At 36.5% G+C, this 19,020-nt stretch overlaps 1 protein-coding gene across 1 annotated transcript in view; it reads right to left on the bottom strand.

Annotated features, from left to right (window-relative positions):
• Positions 1-19,020, bottom strand: part of ZGRF1 (zinc finger GRF-type containing 1) — a 94,363-nt gene that overhangs the window by 42,896 nt on the left and 32,447 nt on the right. Inside the window, exons 11-16 of the mRNA XM_040626259.1 lie at positions 11,647-11,793; positions 8,622-8,690; positions 7,159-7,297; positions 6,296-6,480; positions 4,765-4,961; positions 3,122-3,261 (exon numbers count right to left, since the gene is read on the bottom strand). Of these exons, the coding sequence (XP_040482193.1) occupies positions 3,122-3,261; positions 4,765-4,961; positions 6,296-6,480; positions 7,159-7,297; positions 8,622-8,690; positions 11,647-11,793 (877 nt within the window). The remainder of the gene's footprint in view (positions 1-3,121; positions 3,262-4,764; positions 4,962-6,295; positions 6,481-7,158; positions 7,298-8,621; positions 8,691-11,646; positions 11,794-19,020) is intronic.

Consider the following 19,020-nt stretch of genomic DNA (forward strand, 5'->3'; position numbering starts at 1 on the left):
TTTAGAAGACCATATTGAGGATATTTCCCAGAAAGAAGAAAGGACAAAAGCCCAGACAATATAAAAGAAATGTTAAGAGAGTCAGAGAGGCTAATATTGGAATAATAAAAGTCCTAGAGAGAGAAATAAAAATAAAGTGAAGATTATTTGAAGAAATATTGATAATCAATTTCCCAGAATTAAAAAAAAAATAGAAAAAATAAGACTTTAATATTCATTTACTTTTTTTTTTAAAAGATTTTATTTATTTATGTGAGGGAGGGAGAGAGTGAGAGAGAGCACAAGCAAGGGAGAGGGGAAGAGGGAGAAGCAGGCTCCCCACTGAGAAGGGAGCCCCAGCAGGGCTTGATCCCAGGACCCTGGGAATGAGACATGAGCTGAAGGCAGATGCTTAAGCAACTGGGCCACGCAGGTGCCCTGACTTTAGTATTTTAAAAATAAATAAATAAATAAATAAATAAATAAATAAAATAAACCTTATGGAAATATGACTGACATACAAAAAGCTATACATATTTAATGCATATGCTGGATGAGTTTGGAGATAGAAGACTTTAGATTTAAAAGGCCAATGGTGGGGCACTTGGGTAGCGCAGTCGTTAAAAAATCTGACTTTGGCTCAGGGCGTGATCCCGGCGTTTGGGGATTGAGTCCCACATCGGGCTCCTCTGCTGGGAGCCTGCTTCTTCCTCTCCCACTCCCCGCTGTGTTCCCTCTCTCGCTGGCTGTCTCTCTATCACATAAATAAATAAAATCTTTTAAAAAAATAAATAAAAAATACAAAAATAAAAGGCCAATGGTGTGCCCAAGAGGAGAAAAAGGAAAAACTCATATTTAGACACATTATAGGGAAATATAAGACTATAAAATTCAGAGAGAAAAATAAAATTCTAAAGCTTCCAGACAGAAAGAGCAAATAACCTATAAAGGAGTAAGAATCGTAATGCCATCAGATTTTTCAACAGCTAGAACATAACCAAGTATATTAATATTTGTTTAAAACATATAAAATTGCTGCTTCTGTAGGTCAAAAGTATTAAATGAAAAGAATTTAAAACCTAGAATTCTAAATGTAGTAAAACTATCATTCAAATATGAATGTACAGTAAAAATATTCTCAAGTATTCAAGGCTCAGGTGGTTTACCATACAAAGACCTCCATTCAAAACAGTTTTTGATGAAATACAATAAGAGAGAAAAATCCAGAAGATGCTAAAAGGGAAACATGAAATAAATGTAACTAAATTACCTTGGACAAGTTTGCAGTCATCTTTTAAAAAGTAGTTATGCTCAAAGATAGGAAATAACACCATACTAACCTAAAATTTATGCTATTCAAAGCAGCCTGTCTTAAATAGTTTTGTTATTGGTCTGCAACATGAAGTTTGTGCTAGAATGCAATCAACAAGTCAACATGCTTCCTTCATTCAGAAAGTTTTAGTACAGACAAAATAAAGCAACACACAACTAAACTAGTCTGTTTATTAACAAAGGGTATTTACACTCTAGAGCAGCCCCACACCCCTCTTTGGGAACCAGTAACAGTTTGTGTACTAGAACCAGTCTGCCAACAATACTTTGCGTAGCACTATTCTAGATAAGATCAACAAGATGTGAGGGAGGGGAGAGTGAAAGAAAAAGTAAAGAGGAAGAAACAAGCCATGTGAGTTCCTGTCTTACTGGAGGGTAAGATCTTAAGTATCAATTTTTTTTAAAGCAAGAAAGGATTAAAAAGAGCACAGATAAAGTGGGATAAACAGAAATAACTTAAGACTGTAAAAATATACCCAAGCATATCAATTATTATAATTAATTTAACCACTGGGCTTACTCCATTTACAAGTCAAATTTTAAAAATTCAGACATACGCTAATTTTATTTTTATTTTTTTTTAAAGATTTTTTATTTATTTATGTGACAGAGAGACAGCCAGCGAGAAAGGGAACACAGCAGGGGAGTGGGAAAGGAAGAAGCAGGCTCCCAGCGGAGGAGCCCGATGTGGGACTCGATCGGGGAATGCTGGGATCACGCCCTGAGCCTAAGGCAGACGCTTAATGACTGCGCTACCCAGGCACCCCCAGACATATGCTAATTTTAAAAAAGACTTTATTATTTGAGAGAGAGAGACAGAGAGAGCACGAGATGAGGGAGAGGGGAGAGTCATAGGGAGAAGCAGACTCCCTGCTGAGCAGAGAGCCCAAAGCAGGCTGGATCCCAGGGACTACAGGATCGCCACCTGGGCCAAAGGCAGACGCTTAATGGCCTGAGCCACCCAGGCGCCCCAAACATATGCTAATTATAAGGGACACACCTATAATGTAGGAACACACAAAGGTGGAACAAAAAGATTAGAAGACTTATTGAACAAATATTAGTCAAAATAAAACACAGCTATATTGATAACTGGATTTTAAGAAAAAAGTATTATTAGAGATGAAGAGAGCCTCTACATAATAATAGAAGTTCAATTTACCAAGAAGATAACTGTAATTTAAAATATAAACTGAAAATGCACCTAATAAAATAACCTCAATGTATAAGATCCAAAAGTAATAAGAGCGCCTGGGTGGTTCGGTGGATTAAGCGTCTGGCTCTTGGTTTTGACTCAGGTCATGATCTCATGGGTGGTGGGATTAAACACCTTGTTGTCGAGTTCGGGGAGTCTGCTTCCCCACTCGTGCACTCTCTCTCTTTCTCAAATAAATAAAATCTTAGATCTGTTTCTGGGCTCCCTATTTTATACTACTCTTCAATTTGTATATCATTGTGTCCGTTCCATACTGTCTTAATTATTGTAGCTTCATCTATGATATACTTTCATCCTGCTATCTCATTACTCCATATTTTTAAAGATTTTATTTATTTATTAGACAGAGAGAGAGCACAAGCAGGGGGAGCAGCAAGTAGAGCGAGCAGGGAGCCCGATGCAGGGCTAGATCCCAGAACGCTGGGATCATGACCTGAGCCGAAGGCACACGCTTAACGACTGAGCCACCCAGGCGCCCCAATATATGCTACTATTAAGCAGTATTTTATAAAGCCTCTTTAATACAAAGAATTTACAGTTACGTAACTGAGATACAAGGCTAGACTTAGTCACCAACATGATCAATCAACTTACTTTTGCTGTAAGTTGAAGAACTTTCCTTCCGACTCAGCTTAAGATAAAGTTTGCTTTTAGGTTCACTATAAAATTCAGGATTTACAGTAGTAAACTTCTTTAGTTTGCCATACTGTTTTCTTTGAAAATCAAATCTTCTTCTGAAAAATGAGTAAAAAATAAAAATGAGTTTAAATATTAAGGTACAAATTTTTAACTGAGATATAATTGTCATATAACATTATAGCAGTTTCAGGTGTACAATAAAATGGTTTGCTATATGTATATATTGTGAAATGATCACCACAGTAAGTCTAGTTAACATCAGTCACCACAGAGTTACAAATTGCTCTCCTTGTGATGAGCACTGTTTTTTAAAGATTTATTTACATATTTGAGGGGGGGAGTGGCAGAGGGAGAGAGAGAATCTCAAGCAGGCTCCCCGCTGATTGCAGAGCCAAATGTGGGGCTCGATCCCATGACCCCAAGATCAAGACCTGAGCCAAAATCAAGAGCTCGATGCTTAACTGACTGAGTCGCCCAGGTGCCCAAGATGAACGCTTTTAAGATATCCTCTCTTACCAACTTTTAAATATATTATACAGTATTATTAACTACAGTTATCATACTGTACATTATAATCCTAGGACTTACTTTATAAGTGGAAGTTTGAAGGTACAAATCTTTTTCTTTTCATCTTTAAAATACAATATTAAAAGGAAAGAACCAGGGTGAGTGTATCTTTATATACTTTCATACATGTACACAAAATAAAAAAAATACTGTGTCAAAGGAAGATAATAGCAACCATTACAGAATTATCATTAGTTTTAAAAGAGACTGAGATAGGAAAAGTATCTAAGAAGTATATAAAAGATAGAGTACCTCAGTTTCAATAACTATAATAAATTATCCCCATTATTTCCATATTTTCTAGGTTATTATGATTAAATGAAATAATACATGCAAAGTGCTTAGAAGAGTGCACAGCATGTATAAACTCCCCATAGATGTTATTAAATTACCATGCAAATATTCATTATAGCTACTTTTTGGATAATCCCACTTTTATAAAACATGTTTTCAAAATGTAGCATTTTATTACCTAGTTCAGGCTTGTGAATGACCACTCTTATCCTGCACTGATAAAAATTATTCTTGTGGTTTGTTCAGCAGGGTTTCCCTTAGGATTGTGACCATATATAAAAGTGATTAGAAAAATAGCGTGCCTGCCAATCATTGCTTGATGCTTAGAAGGGGCCAAAAATAGCTTTAATAATTATTCCCATTTTACAGTTAGAAAAACTGAGGTTTTAGATACTTTTAGATATTTTTCCTATCTCAATCTTTCTTAAAACTGATGACAATCAGGGCCCCCGGGGTGGTTATTGGTTAAGCATCTGACTCTTGATTTCAGCTCAGGTCCTGATCTCAGAGTCATGGGATTGAGCCCCACAATGGAATCCATACTCAGTGGTGAGTCTGCTTGAGATTCCCTCTCCCTCTCCCTCTCCCTCTGCCCCACCCCCAACTCTTTGTCTCTCTCTCTCTCTAAAATAAATAAATCTTAAAAAAAAAAAAAAACTGACGACAGTCATGTGAGGTTATTATTTTCTGATATAATTAATATAATTACAGGCATTATTTGGTACCAAGAAACGTACCTCACCAAAAGCTGGCATTCCTCAAAGAGGGGTATCTTTTGACTTCTTAAATACAGGCCAATACTCTTTATATCACTTAAAACCATGCTAGGTCGAGAGTCTTCCTGTGTTAAATATCCTGGGGTCACTTCTTCAAGCCACTTGAAAAATTTACATCGGTCAGCTTTGGGTCCATCACAGGTATAAAAGAGACGACCCTAAGAGGAAAAAGATAGTACAATTTAGTAAGAAAAATTTTATATTTTACTGTTTTTGTATTATGTTTGTCAAGACATATAAAAAGCTGGGGCGCCTGGGTGGCACAGCGGTTGAGCGTCTGCCTTCGGCTCAGGGCTTGATCCCAGCGTTATGGGATCGAGCCTCACATCAGGCTCCTCCGCTATAAGCCTGCTTCTTCCTCTCCCACTCCCCCTGCTTGTGTTCCCTCTCTTGCTGGCTGTCTCTATCTCTGTCAAATAAATAAATAAAATCTTTAAAAAAAAAAAGATATAAAAAGCTGTTTGGCATTAATGTACTACAATCAATTATTCATTATTCAAGTTAATCTTTTTATTAATATCAATTAAACAACACATTAAAATTAAAACCACCTACTTTTCCATTTATTTTCTCCTTATCAAAAAATTACATTATTCTGAGCATATAAGCTTAATTGAAAAATAAAATTTATTGTTTTCCCAATTTAAAATGTTTACTATAAAAAATCAGAAAGCTACCCAGAAACAACTACAAGAAATATCTTCTGCATTTCTCTTTGGCCTTTTTTGTCACTCACATAAGTGTGTGCACATGCACACGAAGATACACATACGTATACTGATTTTTAAACAAAAATAAAACTCAGATAATATGTTTTCTACTCCATAACCTAACCTTCATATACAACATACTGTACACATGACAACAATGTCATCAAATTATCTTAAAAAGAAAAAGACTTTTGATGGTTCTATAATATTTTATTCTATGGTTATATTATTTATGAATTCTTTTGACAACTGAACTTACATTTAATTTTATATATGCAATACATAAACATTTTACTAACTTGACTTCTTCCATAATAACACATTATCAGCAATGTAAATTAAATCACTATGCTTTTATATTCCTAGGCCTTATCTGTTAACTCATACTGGGGATCACATAATAGACTACTTCAGCTTTCACTTCTTTCAGGCTCATCTCTGCATTCTCTAAGACCTCAGGATGGGACATATCCCTTTCTCAGTGTTCTAACTGTAACTTGGGCATATCCATCCTGCTGTATCAATTACAGTTTTATGCAAAATTTCCTTTGATGTTTCTTCCTCCATCCACCACTATGTAATAAGTTCCTAAGCAATTTAAAGGATGATCTTAACTCACAGAACACAGATAATCTTTCAATAAAAATTTCCTGGGAATTTACTGTATGTTAGTTACTAACACCTCAAGTGACTCCTAATCAAGACTTTAACTAAGCTTGTCATAAAGCATAAACTTTTTACAAGTATTTGGTGGGCAACAGGCAAGGAAGAGGGAACAATACCTTATTTGGACCTTCCTTTTTAACCGTGACAAGTTTTGCAGGTTGATGATGATGGCAGGACGGCACATTACTTTCTACATTTTTCAGTTTTTCTCCCTTTAATGATGTGTAAAATGATATGTCAACTTTTGAAAGAGCTTTTTGCAACCTCTGTGCCAACCCAAACAGCAATATATTTAGATGCTCTACAAAATAAAAAAGATAAGTACAAATGAAAATTAAATACGAACTAATTGTGTTTGTATCATGTGTACTGTTAGCTAAATTTTAAAAAAGCCTTTTAACGGAGTAATCTATAACCTAATGCTAATATCCATTTTTAAAGGCAAGTTTTGTTCTTGTATAACAAAAAGAACGATCAAAACTAATCATGCATCATGTTTAGAATTTCTTAACAGGGGCGCCTGGGTGGCTCAGTCGTTAAGCGTCTGCCTTCGGCTCAGGGTGTGATCCCAGAGTCCTGGGATTGAGTCCCACATCAGGCTCCTTCGCTGGGAGCCTGCTTCTTCCTTCACTCCCCCTGCTTGTGTTCCCTCTCTCGCTGGCTGTCTCTCTCTGTGTCAAATAAATAAATAAAATCTTTAAAAAAAATTTTTTCTTAACCATTAAACCACTTCTAGTTTAAAAAAAATGAAAAATTATAACCAGAAAAAGATAATACTGTCATTTCCCACTTATGAAACTCAATTTGACCTGAAATTTGAATATAAGTTATTGTTGAAAGCTGGAGGAAACATATGGAAAATAACAAATCTCAAGTAGAGAATTTAATATAAAAATTCTCAGTATACAATGCTTTCTCATAGCTATACTACTTACATTAAGCAGTCGATCATAATAAAATAGAAAGATAACAGTCATACCTATAAGACAAGATGTAAAAATCTGCTTATAATGAGCAGGAGACTGAAAAACAGCTGGTATATGAATCTGCCTTTGGGGAAGATAAGCAGATTTTATTTTCTGCCCACTTGGGAAGCATAGCTCAGAGCCATTTATCTCCTGAAATGGAGAAATTCAAGTTATTATAACAATGCCAGAAACATACTGTTTACTAATGAGTAAATTATTTTCTATAGATATGTTTAACAAACACATTTTTCTTTTAATTTTCAGGATTCTTAAAAATCATTTGCTAATTTTAAATGAGACAGTGAATATAGCAAGAATGGCTTTGCATGGCACTTTTAATCATATAAATAAGACTAACTGTTTTTTGTCTGTCCCTTAATCAGTTTTTAGTTTTTGCTAGGAAAAACTTAGCTGATAAGAACAACATTATGTGTTTCAGTTCCTGGTTGTAATTACAATAATTGTCCACAACCAATGCATAATTAGATGTCACTTTACCTCAACAATGATCGATTGGCAAAACTGAACTGATAGTGAAAAATGAGAACAATCACAGAAATAGTAGTAGTGGAAGTGGAAATAGTTGGAACTATAATTTATTAAATACTTATGTGCCAGATACTGCACCAGACACTTTTGAATATATAATTTTGTTTAATGCTCACAACTACTAGGAAAGATTTTAAGTCAAAGAAGGTATGACTATACCTAGAGTTCTGGAAAACTCAAAAAAGGAAAAAAAAAAAGAAAGCCATCAGCTCCAAGAGTAAAATCATTGCTCTTATATGATCTTGGTAATTCTTTTGTTAAAATCCGGACAATAACTATTGCAAAAAATGCACCAAGACACGTTGGTACATTTCCTCACCTGTAATTCTCCTGTTACACTGTAGATGTAGCAGGCTGACTCTCCTAACATGTTTTGAATTATTTCAGTCTTGGAAGTCTGCTTTAAATTCAAAGAGAGTGTTTTCTTCCTGGAAACCAAATCTTGACTGCTAAAATCCTGCTGCTGTTGATGGAGCATGCCTTTTAACATTTGCAAATGCATAGAGTCTAAAGAGCTTTCATTTACAACATCATTCTGTCTTTCACCTGTGTCACTAAAATGTGTCCCAGAAATAACCTTAGCAGAGAAGCCATCTGTTACTTTCTTATCGACTCTGTTTGGAGTAGTCAAGTTGCACTGGGGTATGTTCTGATATTTCAGCCACTTGCTTTGAGTAGATACATTATTGAGAAGTAAAACGTCCCCTGGAGTCACTTCTCTAGATTCTTTACAGAAGGAAGTTTCACTTTGGTCCTCAAGCCCAAAGCTAAAAGAAAGAACTCCTGATTCTTCACACAAGTTGAATATGGGGGTGGAACCAGAAGATTCTTGCCTATCACAGTTGACCACGTATGAACAAGACTCTAAATCAGGTGACTTTTCAGCAGGTGGCAAGGTAATAAGTGGAACTCGGGTTCTACTTACTAATGGAAGCCTTTGAAAGTTACTCTCCAGAGAACTGGATTTTTTGATAACTGGAAAAAAAAAAAGGGGCTGATTTAATAAAAAATGTATTACAGTCATTACCTAGGCTCTAAAAGCCAGGAGCTTACAAAAAAAGACAGGTACCAACTTGCCTTGAAAAAAAATTAGATAATTTTCTTTCCTTTTTCATAATAAAATTTTTAATAATTTTAGTCTCAAAAAATAAAGATTTCAAAGCTTAAAAGACTCAAACTTTAAGGTTAATGAACTTGCAATCCTTCTCTTTTTCTTTTCCCCCTTAGCTAAGGACTTCCCCCCACCACCAATCACTAGATTATATTTACATAGTGCTTAAGTTTTCAGAGCACTTTTCAGCCAAGAAGGGATTTATTATTTTCATTTTACAGATGAGATTACCAAGACCTAGAGTAACATGAATACTGATTGGCAGAGTCGGGACAAAAACTCAGAATAGTTGTTTGTTCTCAACTTTACATTCCAACTCCAGAGACTAAATTTTATGGTTTATTTATCTAACTATGTGACTGTAACTTCCTTTATATTTACTATACTTATGAATTAATATGTTAACCTTCAGGGTAGAGAAGATATTTAGCTGTATTCTGATCTTTTGGTATGTGATAACAGTTCAATTCTCATAAACTCAGGTTATGGCAGATTTTGGCTCAGTTTTAGAATTCCTTTTGTCAGCAGTATTAGTAACAGATATATTCCTGAAAATGTAAAAAGCAATAATAAATATTTGTTGAATAAATAAATGAATGAATAATGCTACATGGGAAGTATATAAGCTTAAAATTTTTATCTGACGGGCGCCTAGGTGGTGCTGTCGTTAAGTGTCTGTCTTTGGCTAGGGTGTGATCCCAGCGTTATGGGATCGAGCCCCACATCGGGCTTCTCAGCTGGGAGCCTACTTCTTCCTCTCCCACTCCCCCTGCTTGTGTTCCCTCTCTCACTGGCTGTCTCTCTCTGTCAAATAAATAAATAAAATCTTTAAAAAAAAATTTATCTGACAATGTTATGGTTTCCTATTTTATAATAATGTACCTTCTTGACAGACTTACTATTTGTTGGAAATAAACTGTGGGGATCACTTGGGAAAGTAGTAGAACAGTAGGTGAGCCATGATATTCTTCTGTAGTGTTAGATTATAATTCTAACAAGTCAATCGAGCAACACTGACAGAAAAGTTAAAACCTCATTAAAGAGTAAAAGATCGTCACAGAAATGGACATATAGATCAATGCAAGAGAATAATAGAGAGTCCAAAAATAAGCCCACACTTATATGGTCAATTTATCTATAGCAAAGGAGGCAAGAATATACAATGGGGAAAATCTCTTCAACAACTGGTGCTGGGAAAACCAGACAGCTACACGCAAAAGAATAAAACTGGACCACTTTCTTACACCATAAACAAAAATTAACTCAAAATGGATTAAAGACCTAAATGTGAGACCTAAAATCATAAAACTCCTAAAAAACAACATAGGCAGTAATTTCTTTGATATTTGCCATAGAAGCATTTTTCTACATATGTCTTTTCTGGTTAGAGAAACAAAAACAAAATTAAAAACTATTGGGACTACACCAAAATAGAAAGCTTTTGGACAGCAAAGGAAACCATCCACAAAGGAAAAAGGCAATCTACAGAACGGAAGAAGATATTTGCAAATAATATATCAGATAAGGGATTAATATCCAAAATATATAAAGAACTTCTACAACTCAACAAAACAAAACAAACGAACAAAGAAAAAGGAGATAAACAGGGGCGCCTGGGTGGCTCAGTCGTTAAGCGTCTGCCTTTGGCTCAGGGCGTGATCCCGGCGTTCTGGGGCCGAGCCCCACATCAGGCTCCTCCACTGGGAACCTGCTTCTTCCTCTCCCACTCCCCCTGCTTGTGTTCCCTCTCTCGCTGGCTGTCTCTATCTCTGTCAAATAAATAAATCAAATCTTTAAAAAAAAAAAAAAGGAGATAAACAAAAAACAGACTCTTAAATGCAGAGAACAGACTGGTGGTTGCCAGAGGGGAGGTGGGTGGGGGGAGGAGTGAAATAGATAAAGGGGATTAAGAGCACACTTATCTCAATAAGCTCTGAGAAATGTATAAAATTGTTGAGTCATTCTATTATACACCTGAAACTAATATAACATTACATGTTAATTATACTTGAATAAAAATAAATAAATAATTTTAAAAATAAAGAGTGAAAGACTCACGGTCTAAGAAAATCATCTATTATTCCATTGTCACTTCACTTGTTTAGATACCCACTCCTCCCACACTGACTCTTCCCTACCTTGTTTTCTCTACCAACCACACCCACTAAACCTTTTCCAAACCAACTACTTATTCATTACAAAGTTTTTCTTTTCTGTATCATCCACCTGTGACCAAAAAAATCACCTACGACTTCACCCCTTACCCAACATAGCTTCGGAATCAGAAGATCCATTGGTGAAATTATAAGAAAAGAGAGAGAAAAAGAAAAGTTAGTGTAAAGAATCCTACAGAATATACTGTACTTATCAAGAAGCAGGAAATTACTCACAGGGAAGAGTCAAAACGTATGAACAAACGGAGACCTGAAAATGCAACTGTGGAAGCAGCAGTTGAAAAGCCCCCTGAGCAAAAACAGAGGAAAGGAAGAGGTTAGACCAAAGTCAACCAAGGGTGTAGATGAGACGTTCCCCTGGGAGGGGGAGTGGGCAATAGGGGGTCCTGGCTCTGGAGATACAGCTGTGAGAAGAACTGTAATGACAGAAGACACTTTCAGAGGTCCATGCTGAGAATCTAACAGGAGAAGAAACAAGGAACCTGTGAGTACGAAGAGAATATGGCATTTGGAAGTAAGAGCCATCTGAAATAGAAAGAGGGTATGGGAAAGCTTGAGGGGTATGACATTGAATCTGGTCCCAAGATACTTTTAGCTTAGTAACAATTGCTCAAATAAAAAACTTCATTTTACACAGAGAGATATTAGAGTACTCTGATAGTAACGAAGTTGAGGAAGTGAAGATCACCAGGTAAAGTTCTTTCTTTCAGGGACTCCTCAGAGAATTCTAGCACAAAGTTGTCATCTCTTGAGTTCAAAGAAAAAGTAGAAACAGGGTTTACTGTAGAGATCTTTTGTTCTGGTAATTTCACCTATTCAGAAAGAAAAAACAAAACTATTGACCAAAATGTTATTACATTTTTTTCCCTATAGCTTGAATGAATTCTAGTAAACTACATTATAAAAATAATGCTTTCAAGCACATTATGTAGAGCTACGGTAGGGCAAAGATTCTTCCCAAAGGGGCAGGATAGAATCTGGGGCACCTGGGTGGCTCAGTTGTTAAGCGTCTGCCTTTGGCTCAGGGCGTGATCCCGGCGGTCTGGGATCGAGCCCCACCTCAGGCTCCCCAGCTGGGAGCCTGCTTCTTTCTCTCCCACTCCCCCTGCTTGTGTTCCCTCTCTCGCTGGCTGTCTCTCTTTGTCAAATAAATAAATAAAATCTTTAAAAAAAAAAAAAAGAATAAACTCACTAAAGTCAATAATAATAATAAAAAGTAAAATACAGAGCATAAAAACTATTGGATTTTTGGGGCTCGGTCAGCGGGTGGCTCAGTTGGTTAGTGTCTGTCTTGGGCTCAGGTCATGATCCTGGGGTCCTGGGATTGAGTCCCGCATCGGGCTCCCTGCTCAGCAGGGAACCTGCTTCTCCGTCTACCCCTTCCCCTGCTTGTGATGTCTCTCTGTCAAGCTCTCTCTCTCTCAAATGAATAAATAAAATCTTAAAAAATAAATAAATAAAAAACTATTGGATTTATTTGAAATGGGTCAGATTCTTATTTAGATTGATCTGGGTTATGGGGATTTGGTTCTGAAGATGAATTTCCAGTTGATGGGGCTTAAGATTAACTCAGACCTCATGGTTTAGAGCTGTCAAAGTAAAACTTCCTACAGACTCAAGGATGAACAGCTTTCTCTTATGTCCTCAGGTCTAGGATTTATCTACAGTTGACATAAATTGCAAAATATTGCCCCAAATGGAGTAAACTTTTTTGATATATTCCAGACCTGAATAGTCATATTATTCATTATATTATTCTTCTTATAACAGTATTTAATTTTCTTGCTGCTTCCAGAAATTAATCACCTTAAAAATCTAATATGATGATCACATTTTATATATTTGTATAACAATAGAATAAAAGAATAAAAGTTTGGAAGAATGCATACCAAACTGTTAAGAATGGCTGGTTTCTAATGGAGGTGGAATTAGGGGAAAGGGTTCTTCTAACTTTATATATTTCTGAATGATTTAATCTTATTAGAATGCAACCGTGTATTTTTTTAAGTAAATTACAATAAAGATAAAAATTTATATTTAAATTTTAAAACACTTTGTTGTTTTTTTTTTTTAAGATTTTATTTATTTATTTGACAGAGATAGAGACAGCCAGCGAGAGAGGGAACACAAGCAGGGGGAGTGGGAGACAAAGAAGCAGGCTCATAGCAGAGGAGCCTGATGTGGGGCTCGATCCCATAACACCAGGATCACGCCCTGAGCCGAAGGCAGACGCTTAACCGCTGTGCCACCCAGGCGCCCCTAAAACACTTTCTTGATTAGCCACTTGGTTCTAGGTGCTGTGCTAGGAAATAAGGATGTGAAGGTGAATACTCATGATCCCTACACTCAAGGAATTCAGTCTAGCAGAAGAAACGAACTAATGAGAAATTACATTCAATCATCACCATAGTAATAGTCTTCTGTATTTATGAATCCTTACTGTGTGCCAGGACTATCTTAAGCACCTTATATTTTTAACTCATTTGATCCTTACCACACCATATGAGATTGGTACTACCATTTTTCTTATTTTACCACTGAGAGAACTGAGAAAAAGAGTAGTTAAACAATTAAACCTGTTTAAATTACCCAGCTTATTAGCAGCAGAGTTGGCATTCAAACTTAGGCAGTCTCCATTATATTGTAGCTTCAACAAAAGTAAAAATAATAGGCAGTACTTACGGAGTATTACACACTGAGTATTACACCCACAGTGCATTCTCTACACACCAGCCACAGAGTTCTTTCTAAACATAAGTTCAACAATTTCCTTCCTCTCATTAAAACTCTAAGGGTTTCCAAACTCTCTCAAAGTACAAGAAGGTTCTGAAAATGTCCTATGCAGCTGCCCTGGAAGATCAGGCCCCTTACTTCCTCTTTGACCTCACTTCTACCACTCTCATTCATTCATTCATTCATTCATTCATTCATTCATTCATTCCAGGGCTATCTCCTTGCTGTTCTACAAATTGGCCAGCAGTCCCCTGCCTCAAAACCTCTACACTTGCTATTCCTTGTGCCTGGAATGCTCTTCCTCCAGATATCTGTATGGCATGTGTGTGCCCTCCCTCCCTCTCTCTCCTTCTAGATCTTTACTCTGGTGTCATTTTATTAGAGGCCCTATTTTACCTATAAAATAGAACTCTAGCCCCTGAACACAGCTTTATTGTTCTCCACAGCACTTAAAATCCTCTGAAGTACTATATACTTGCTTACTGTCTGTTTCCTTTCATTAGAGTGCAAGTTCCAGGAGAGCAGATCTTTGCCTGTTTTATTCACAGGCCTATCACTAGCACTTACAACAGTGTAACACACAATAGTTGCTCAAATAATATTTTAAGAATGAGTGACTGATTTGCTAAATATGCTAATCTTTTAAGGAGTTTTCCACATCTACAGTCACTACTTATCACCTCTCATTTACTATTTAATACACTCTTAATTGGTTTCTACCCTCACTATTTCACTGAAACTGCTCTTGCCAAAGTCACTGATGACCTCCACATTGCCAAATGAACATGTTTCTTTCATTTTACAACAATAACTGACATAACTAACCCTCTCACCTCCCAATTCTAGAGAATGAGATGTTAACACGTTCTCCTTTCTCTACACATTCTTGAAATGAACTCCTCCATTCTCAGTGCTTTAAACTTTGCTAGTGCGAATGACCACACAAACTTCACCGAACCAGACCCAGGTCACCAGCTTCTAACTTCACATCTCTACTTGACTGACTCATGGGCATTCCTTGTCTGTGTCTGTATATTCACCAAACATGCTCCTTCCTGCTGTGGACTGAACCGTGTCCCCCACAAATTCATATGTTGAAGTCCTAACCCCCAGTGTAACTGTATTTGGAAATAGGGCCTCTAAGAGGTAACACAGTGTAAATGATAAATGAAGTCATCATAAGAGTGGGGCCCAGATCTGACAGAATCGGTGTCCTTATAAAGAGAGCTTGCATTCACTTGCTCTCTTTCTCTCCATGTGTACACACCAAGGAAAGGGCATGTCTCAACATAATGAGAAGGTAGCCATCATAAAGAGAGTCCTCACCAGAAACCAAATTAGCCAAAGCCTTGATCTTGAACTTCTAGCCTCCAGAACCATGACAAAATTAATTTCTGTTGTTTACGAGACCCATCCCATGGTATTTTGTTATGGCAATGCCAGCAGACTGATACACTCCTCCATCTTACTCCACCAGTGAAAACCACCTCAGTCCACACAATGGTTAAGTCAGAGAGCCAGGAATCTTTCTTCTCCCTTTTCCTTCAGCTGACTCTCTACATTCAATCCAGCAACATCCATGCTTCTAACTCCTTTCACTGCCACAATCCCTATGTTCAAGTCCTTATTAATCAAGGCTTCTCTTAACTGGTTTCCACCACAGCACCACTAAACCAATCTTCCATAGAGCAGCCAGGAAAACCTTTTAAAAATGTAAACTGTAAACTAAGTCATGTAACTTTCTGCTGAAAATGCTTCATGGAAATCCCAGTGGAAACAGAGTACTATCAAAATTCTTAATCTTGTCTGCAAGACTGTGTTTGGTTCTGCTGACTTTTACAATCTCTAATTACCACTTTCCCTTTCACTCACTGAAATCCCATTACTTTGGCTTTCTTCCACTTTCTCTAGCCCACTCAATTTTTTAATCTCACTGTATTTACACTTGCAGTTTCTTTGCAAGGTATGTTCTTCCCCTCACTGCTGCCATAGCTGGAGAAACCTTCCTAATTACCCATAGATTCCCCTATAATTTCAGAGGACTTTGACAGCTTTCCTACATAGCAATCATCTCAATTTATTTGTTTGCTTGTTCTCTTGATTAACATCCCTTTCCCTCCTTTAAACATCTCAACTTTTGAAGAAGGGATCAGAGGCACCTGGGTGGATCAGTCGGTTGAGCATCCAACTCTTAATTTCGGCTCTGGTCATGATCTCAGGGTCATGAGATTGAGCCTAGCATCAGCTCTGCACTTAGCAAGCAGGCTGCTTGACATTCTCTCCCTCTCCCTCTGCTCCTCCCCCTACTCACTTGTTCTAAATAAATTAATATATAAAATCTTAAAAAAAAAAAGACAGAGATTATACCTGTTTTGTCCATCACTCTATACCCAAGTCTTACAAGTTCTGACCTACACAGAGCATGAAGTATTGTTGAGTTGCTATTTATTCATGAATTTTATATTTCACAGTAAAATTTCATAGTCTATTTCACACATGTTCCACACATTTCCAATTAAGATTATGCCTAGGCATATCTTATCTTACATAACAAATATCATTTGTTACTATTGTTGGGATTCTTAATCTATTATATTTTCTAATTGACATAAGAAGGCATTTAACATTTCAAGTTTATCTTGTCTTCAGCTCCCTTACAAAATTCTTAAATTTCTCATTTTTAATTGATTCTTCTAATTTTATTTCTTCCTCTCTAATTATGTCTACCTCTCTTATCATGTCATATTAGAAAATTCAAAATACCTTTGAGTAATAAGATAGCAGTCATCCACATTTTGTTATTTATTCTAACAAATTATGCTGCTGTTTTATCACTAAAATAATGTTGGTTGGTTATTAATAAACTTTCTTGATCATGTTAAAAAAATTCAAAGATTTTTATCTTTTTAGTTTTTGCTGGATTCATTTCTTCTAAAATTACCAAGATTTGTTTTTAAAGATTTATTTATTTATTTGAGAGAGAAAGAGAGAGCATGCATGAGCAGGGGGAGAGGCGGTAGGAGAGGAGAGAATCGCTAGCAGACTCCCTGCCAAGTGCAGAGCCTGACTCAGGCCAGATCCCAGGACCCTGAGATCATGACCTAAGCCAAAATCAAGAGGCGACCACTTAACTCACTGAGCCACCCAGCCATCCCAAAATTACCAAGATTTTTTACTCTCAAGCATTAAAATTTTCTTTACATTATACCTTATTTGCTTCCCATGAAGTCTTCTCTGCTGATTTAAAATTATAATCCAAATAATGATATGAATGTTCTGAATTTTTAGGAGAGAAATCTAAAATAGCTGTGGGGAAGAAAAAAAAGCATGGATTTTTACACAACAGTTTGTTCAATGTCAAATAACTTTTTAATGTTATATTTTACTTATAATTTACTTACAGTCATTTTCAATTAAGTCCTTATTAGACTCAACTCTCACTTGAAAATTATCTTCAATATTAAAGCTAATACCTCCTTTTGGAAAGTTTTCTTCATCTGGGAACTAGAAAACAGAGATCCACTTATCAGTTTATTCAGTAAAAAAAGTATGTGTGTACATAACTATATCTACCTCCATATATATATATACACACACACGGTTCATGGTTATAACTTGAGACACAGAGAACGGAAGCAATACGTTATGAAGCCAATTCTATTCAGGGAAAGCAGAGTGCATTATATATCATCAATTCTTAGGATTCACATTTCTTATATTTTAACATCATTGAACTAAGGGATGCACCCTAACAGTGATGACATTGTTACATCTCTATAGCACAGGCAAGAGTCATAACATAGCTGGCACTGCTGTGCAAGTGAAACCATATGCAAGTTATCATACTGTTCATATAATAATCACCTAAGTATGAGTTTGCATTAACATTATACATGTTACGTAATTTTGCTGTTTAAATGTCTTCAAAAAGATAACATTACCATTTGCCATTGAACAAAAAAGTATTGTGTTCACAGAAGGGAAAGGAAGCAAAGCAGTGCGATGTATCATAAAAAAAATCTACACCCAAATAAATCCAAGACTTTTTTCTTTTTTAAGATTTTATTTATTTATTCATAGAGAGCGTGAGCAGGGGAGAGGGCCAGAGGGAGAGGGAGAGAGAGAATCTCAAGCAGACACCACACAGGGTCCAACGTTGGGCTGGACCCCACACCCCAAGATCATGACCTGAGCTGAAATCAAGAGTCCGAGGTTTAATGGACTGAGCCACCCAGGTGCCCCAAATCCAAGACTTCTTACAACAAATATAACATCAAAAATCTAAGTGAAAGGGGAAAAGTTCTAGAGATGTATTTCACAACATTGTAAACATACTTTGCATGACTTAACTGTACACATAAAAATAAGTAAGATTGTAAATTTTATGACTTTTTTACCAAAATAAAAAGGTTTTTTGTTTTTGTTTTAAGTAAGCTCCACACCAAGCACAGAGCCCAACATGAGGCTCAAACTCACAACCCTGAGATCAAGACCTGAGCTGAGACCAAGAGTTGGGTGTTTAACCAACTGAATCACCCAGGCGCCCCACCACAATAAAAAGGGTTTTAATAAAAAAGTCAAAGTAATAAAGCATTGCATAATGTTAACTGATCTTCTTTCTTAGTGGTATAAAATGGTGCTTTTAATCAGTGATAGTACCTGGGAATTTGATGAAATACAGAATATCTTCTCTGGGTCAGAGACGACTATATGCAATCTGCCACACTTATATCAAAAAGTTCTTCTCTCTGTAGGTAAGCCTAGTCATTTTGCCTTTAAATATATCTTATTAACTCATGATATAAAACATGACCATACTGATGCATGTTAAAATAATTAGAAATAAAACAAATGGACACAAATTTTTTTCAATATGAGTATCTCTCTAATCTATACTCCTCAAAAAAACACAAGAAATAGGGGCACCTGTGTGGCTCAGTTGGTTGAGCAACCATCCAGCTCTTGGTTTCAGCTCAGGTCATGCTCTCAGGGTCGTGGGACCGAATCCCGTGACGGGCTGTGAGCTCAGCACAGAGTCCGCTTGGGATTCTCTCCTTTTCCCTCTCTCTCCCCCTCTGACCCTTCCGCTATACACACGTGCGCTCTCTCTCTTGTAAATAAAATCTTTAAAAAAACACACACAGGAAATAAGACATAGAAACATCTTTTATCTTTGGTGAAACTAAGAAATAATGGTAACCCTTAATTACAATATAATATTAAGAGGAGGGGGAAGTAATATATACTTGGTTAAGACGGAAGAAATTCAAACCAAAGGACCTACTACAGGGGAGCCTAATAAGAAG

This window comes from Ursus maritimus, unplaced genomic scaffold (assembly GCF_017311325.1).
Source record: "Ursus maritimus isolate PB19 unplaced genomic scaffold, ASM1731132v1 scaffold_11, whole genome shotgun sequence".
NCBI lineage: Eukaryota > Metazoa > Chordata > Mammalia > Carnivora > Ursidae > Ursus > Ursus maritimus.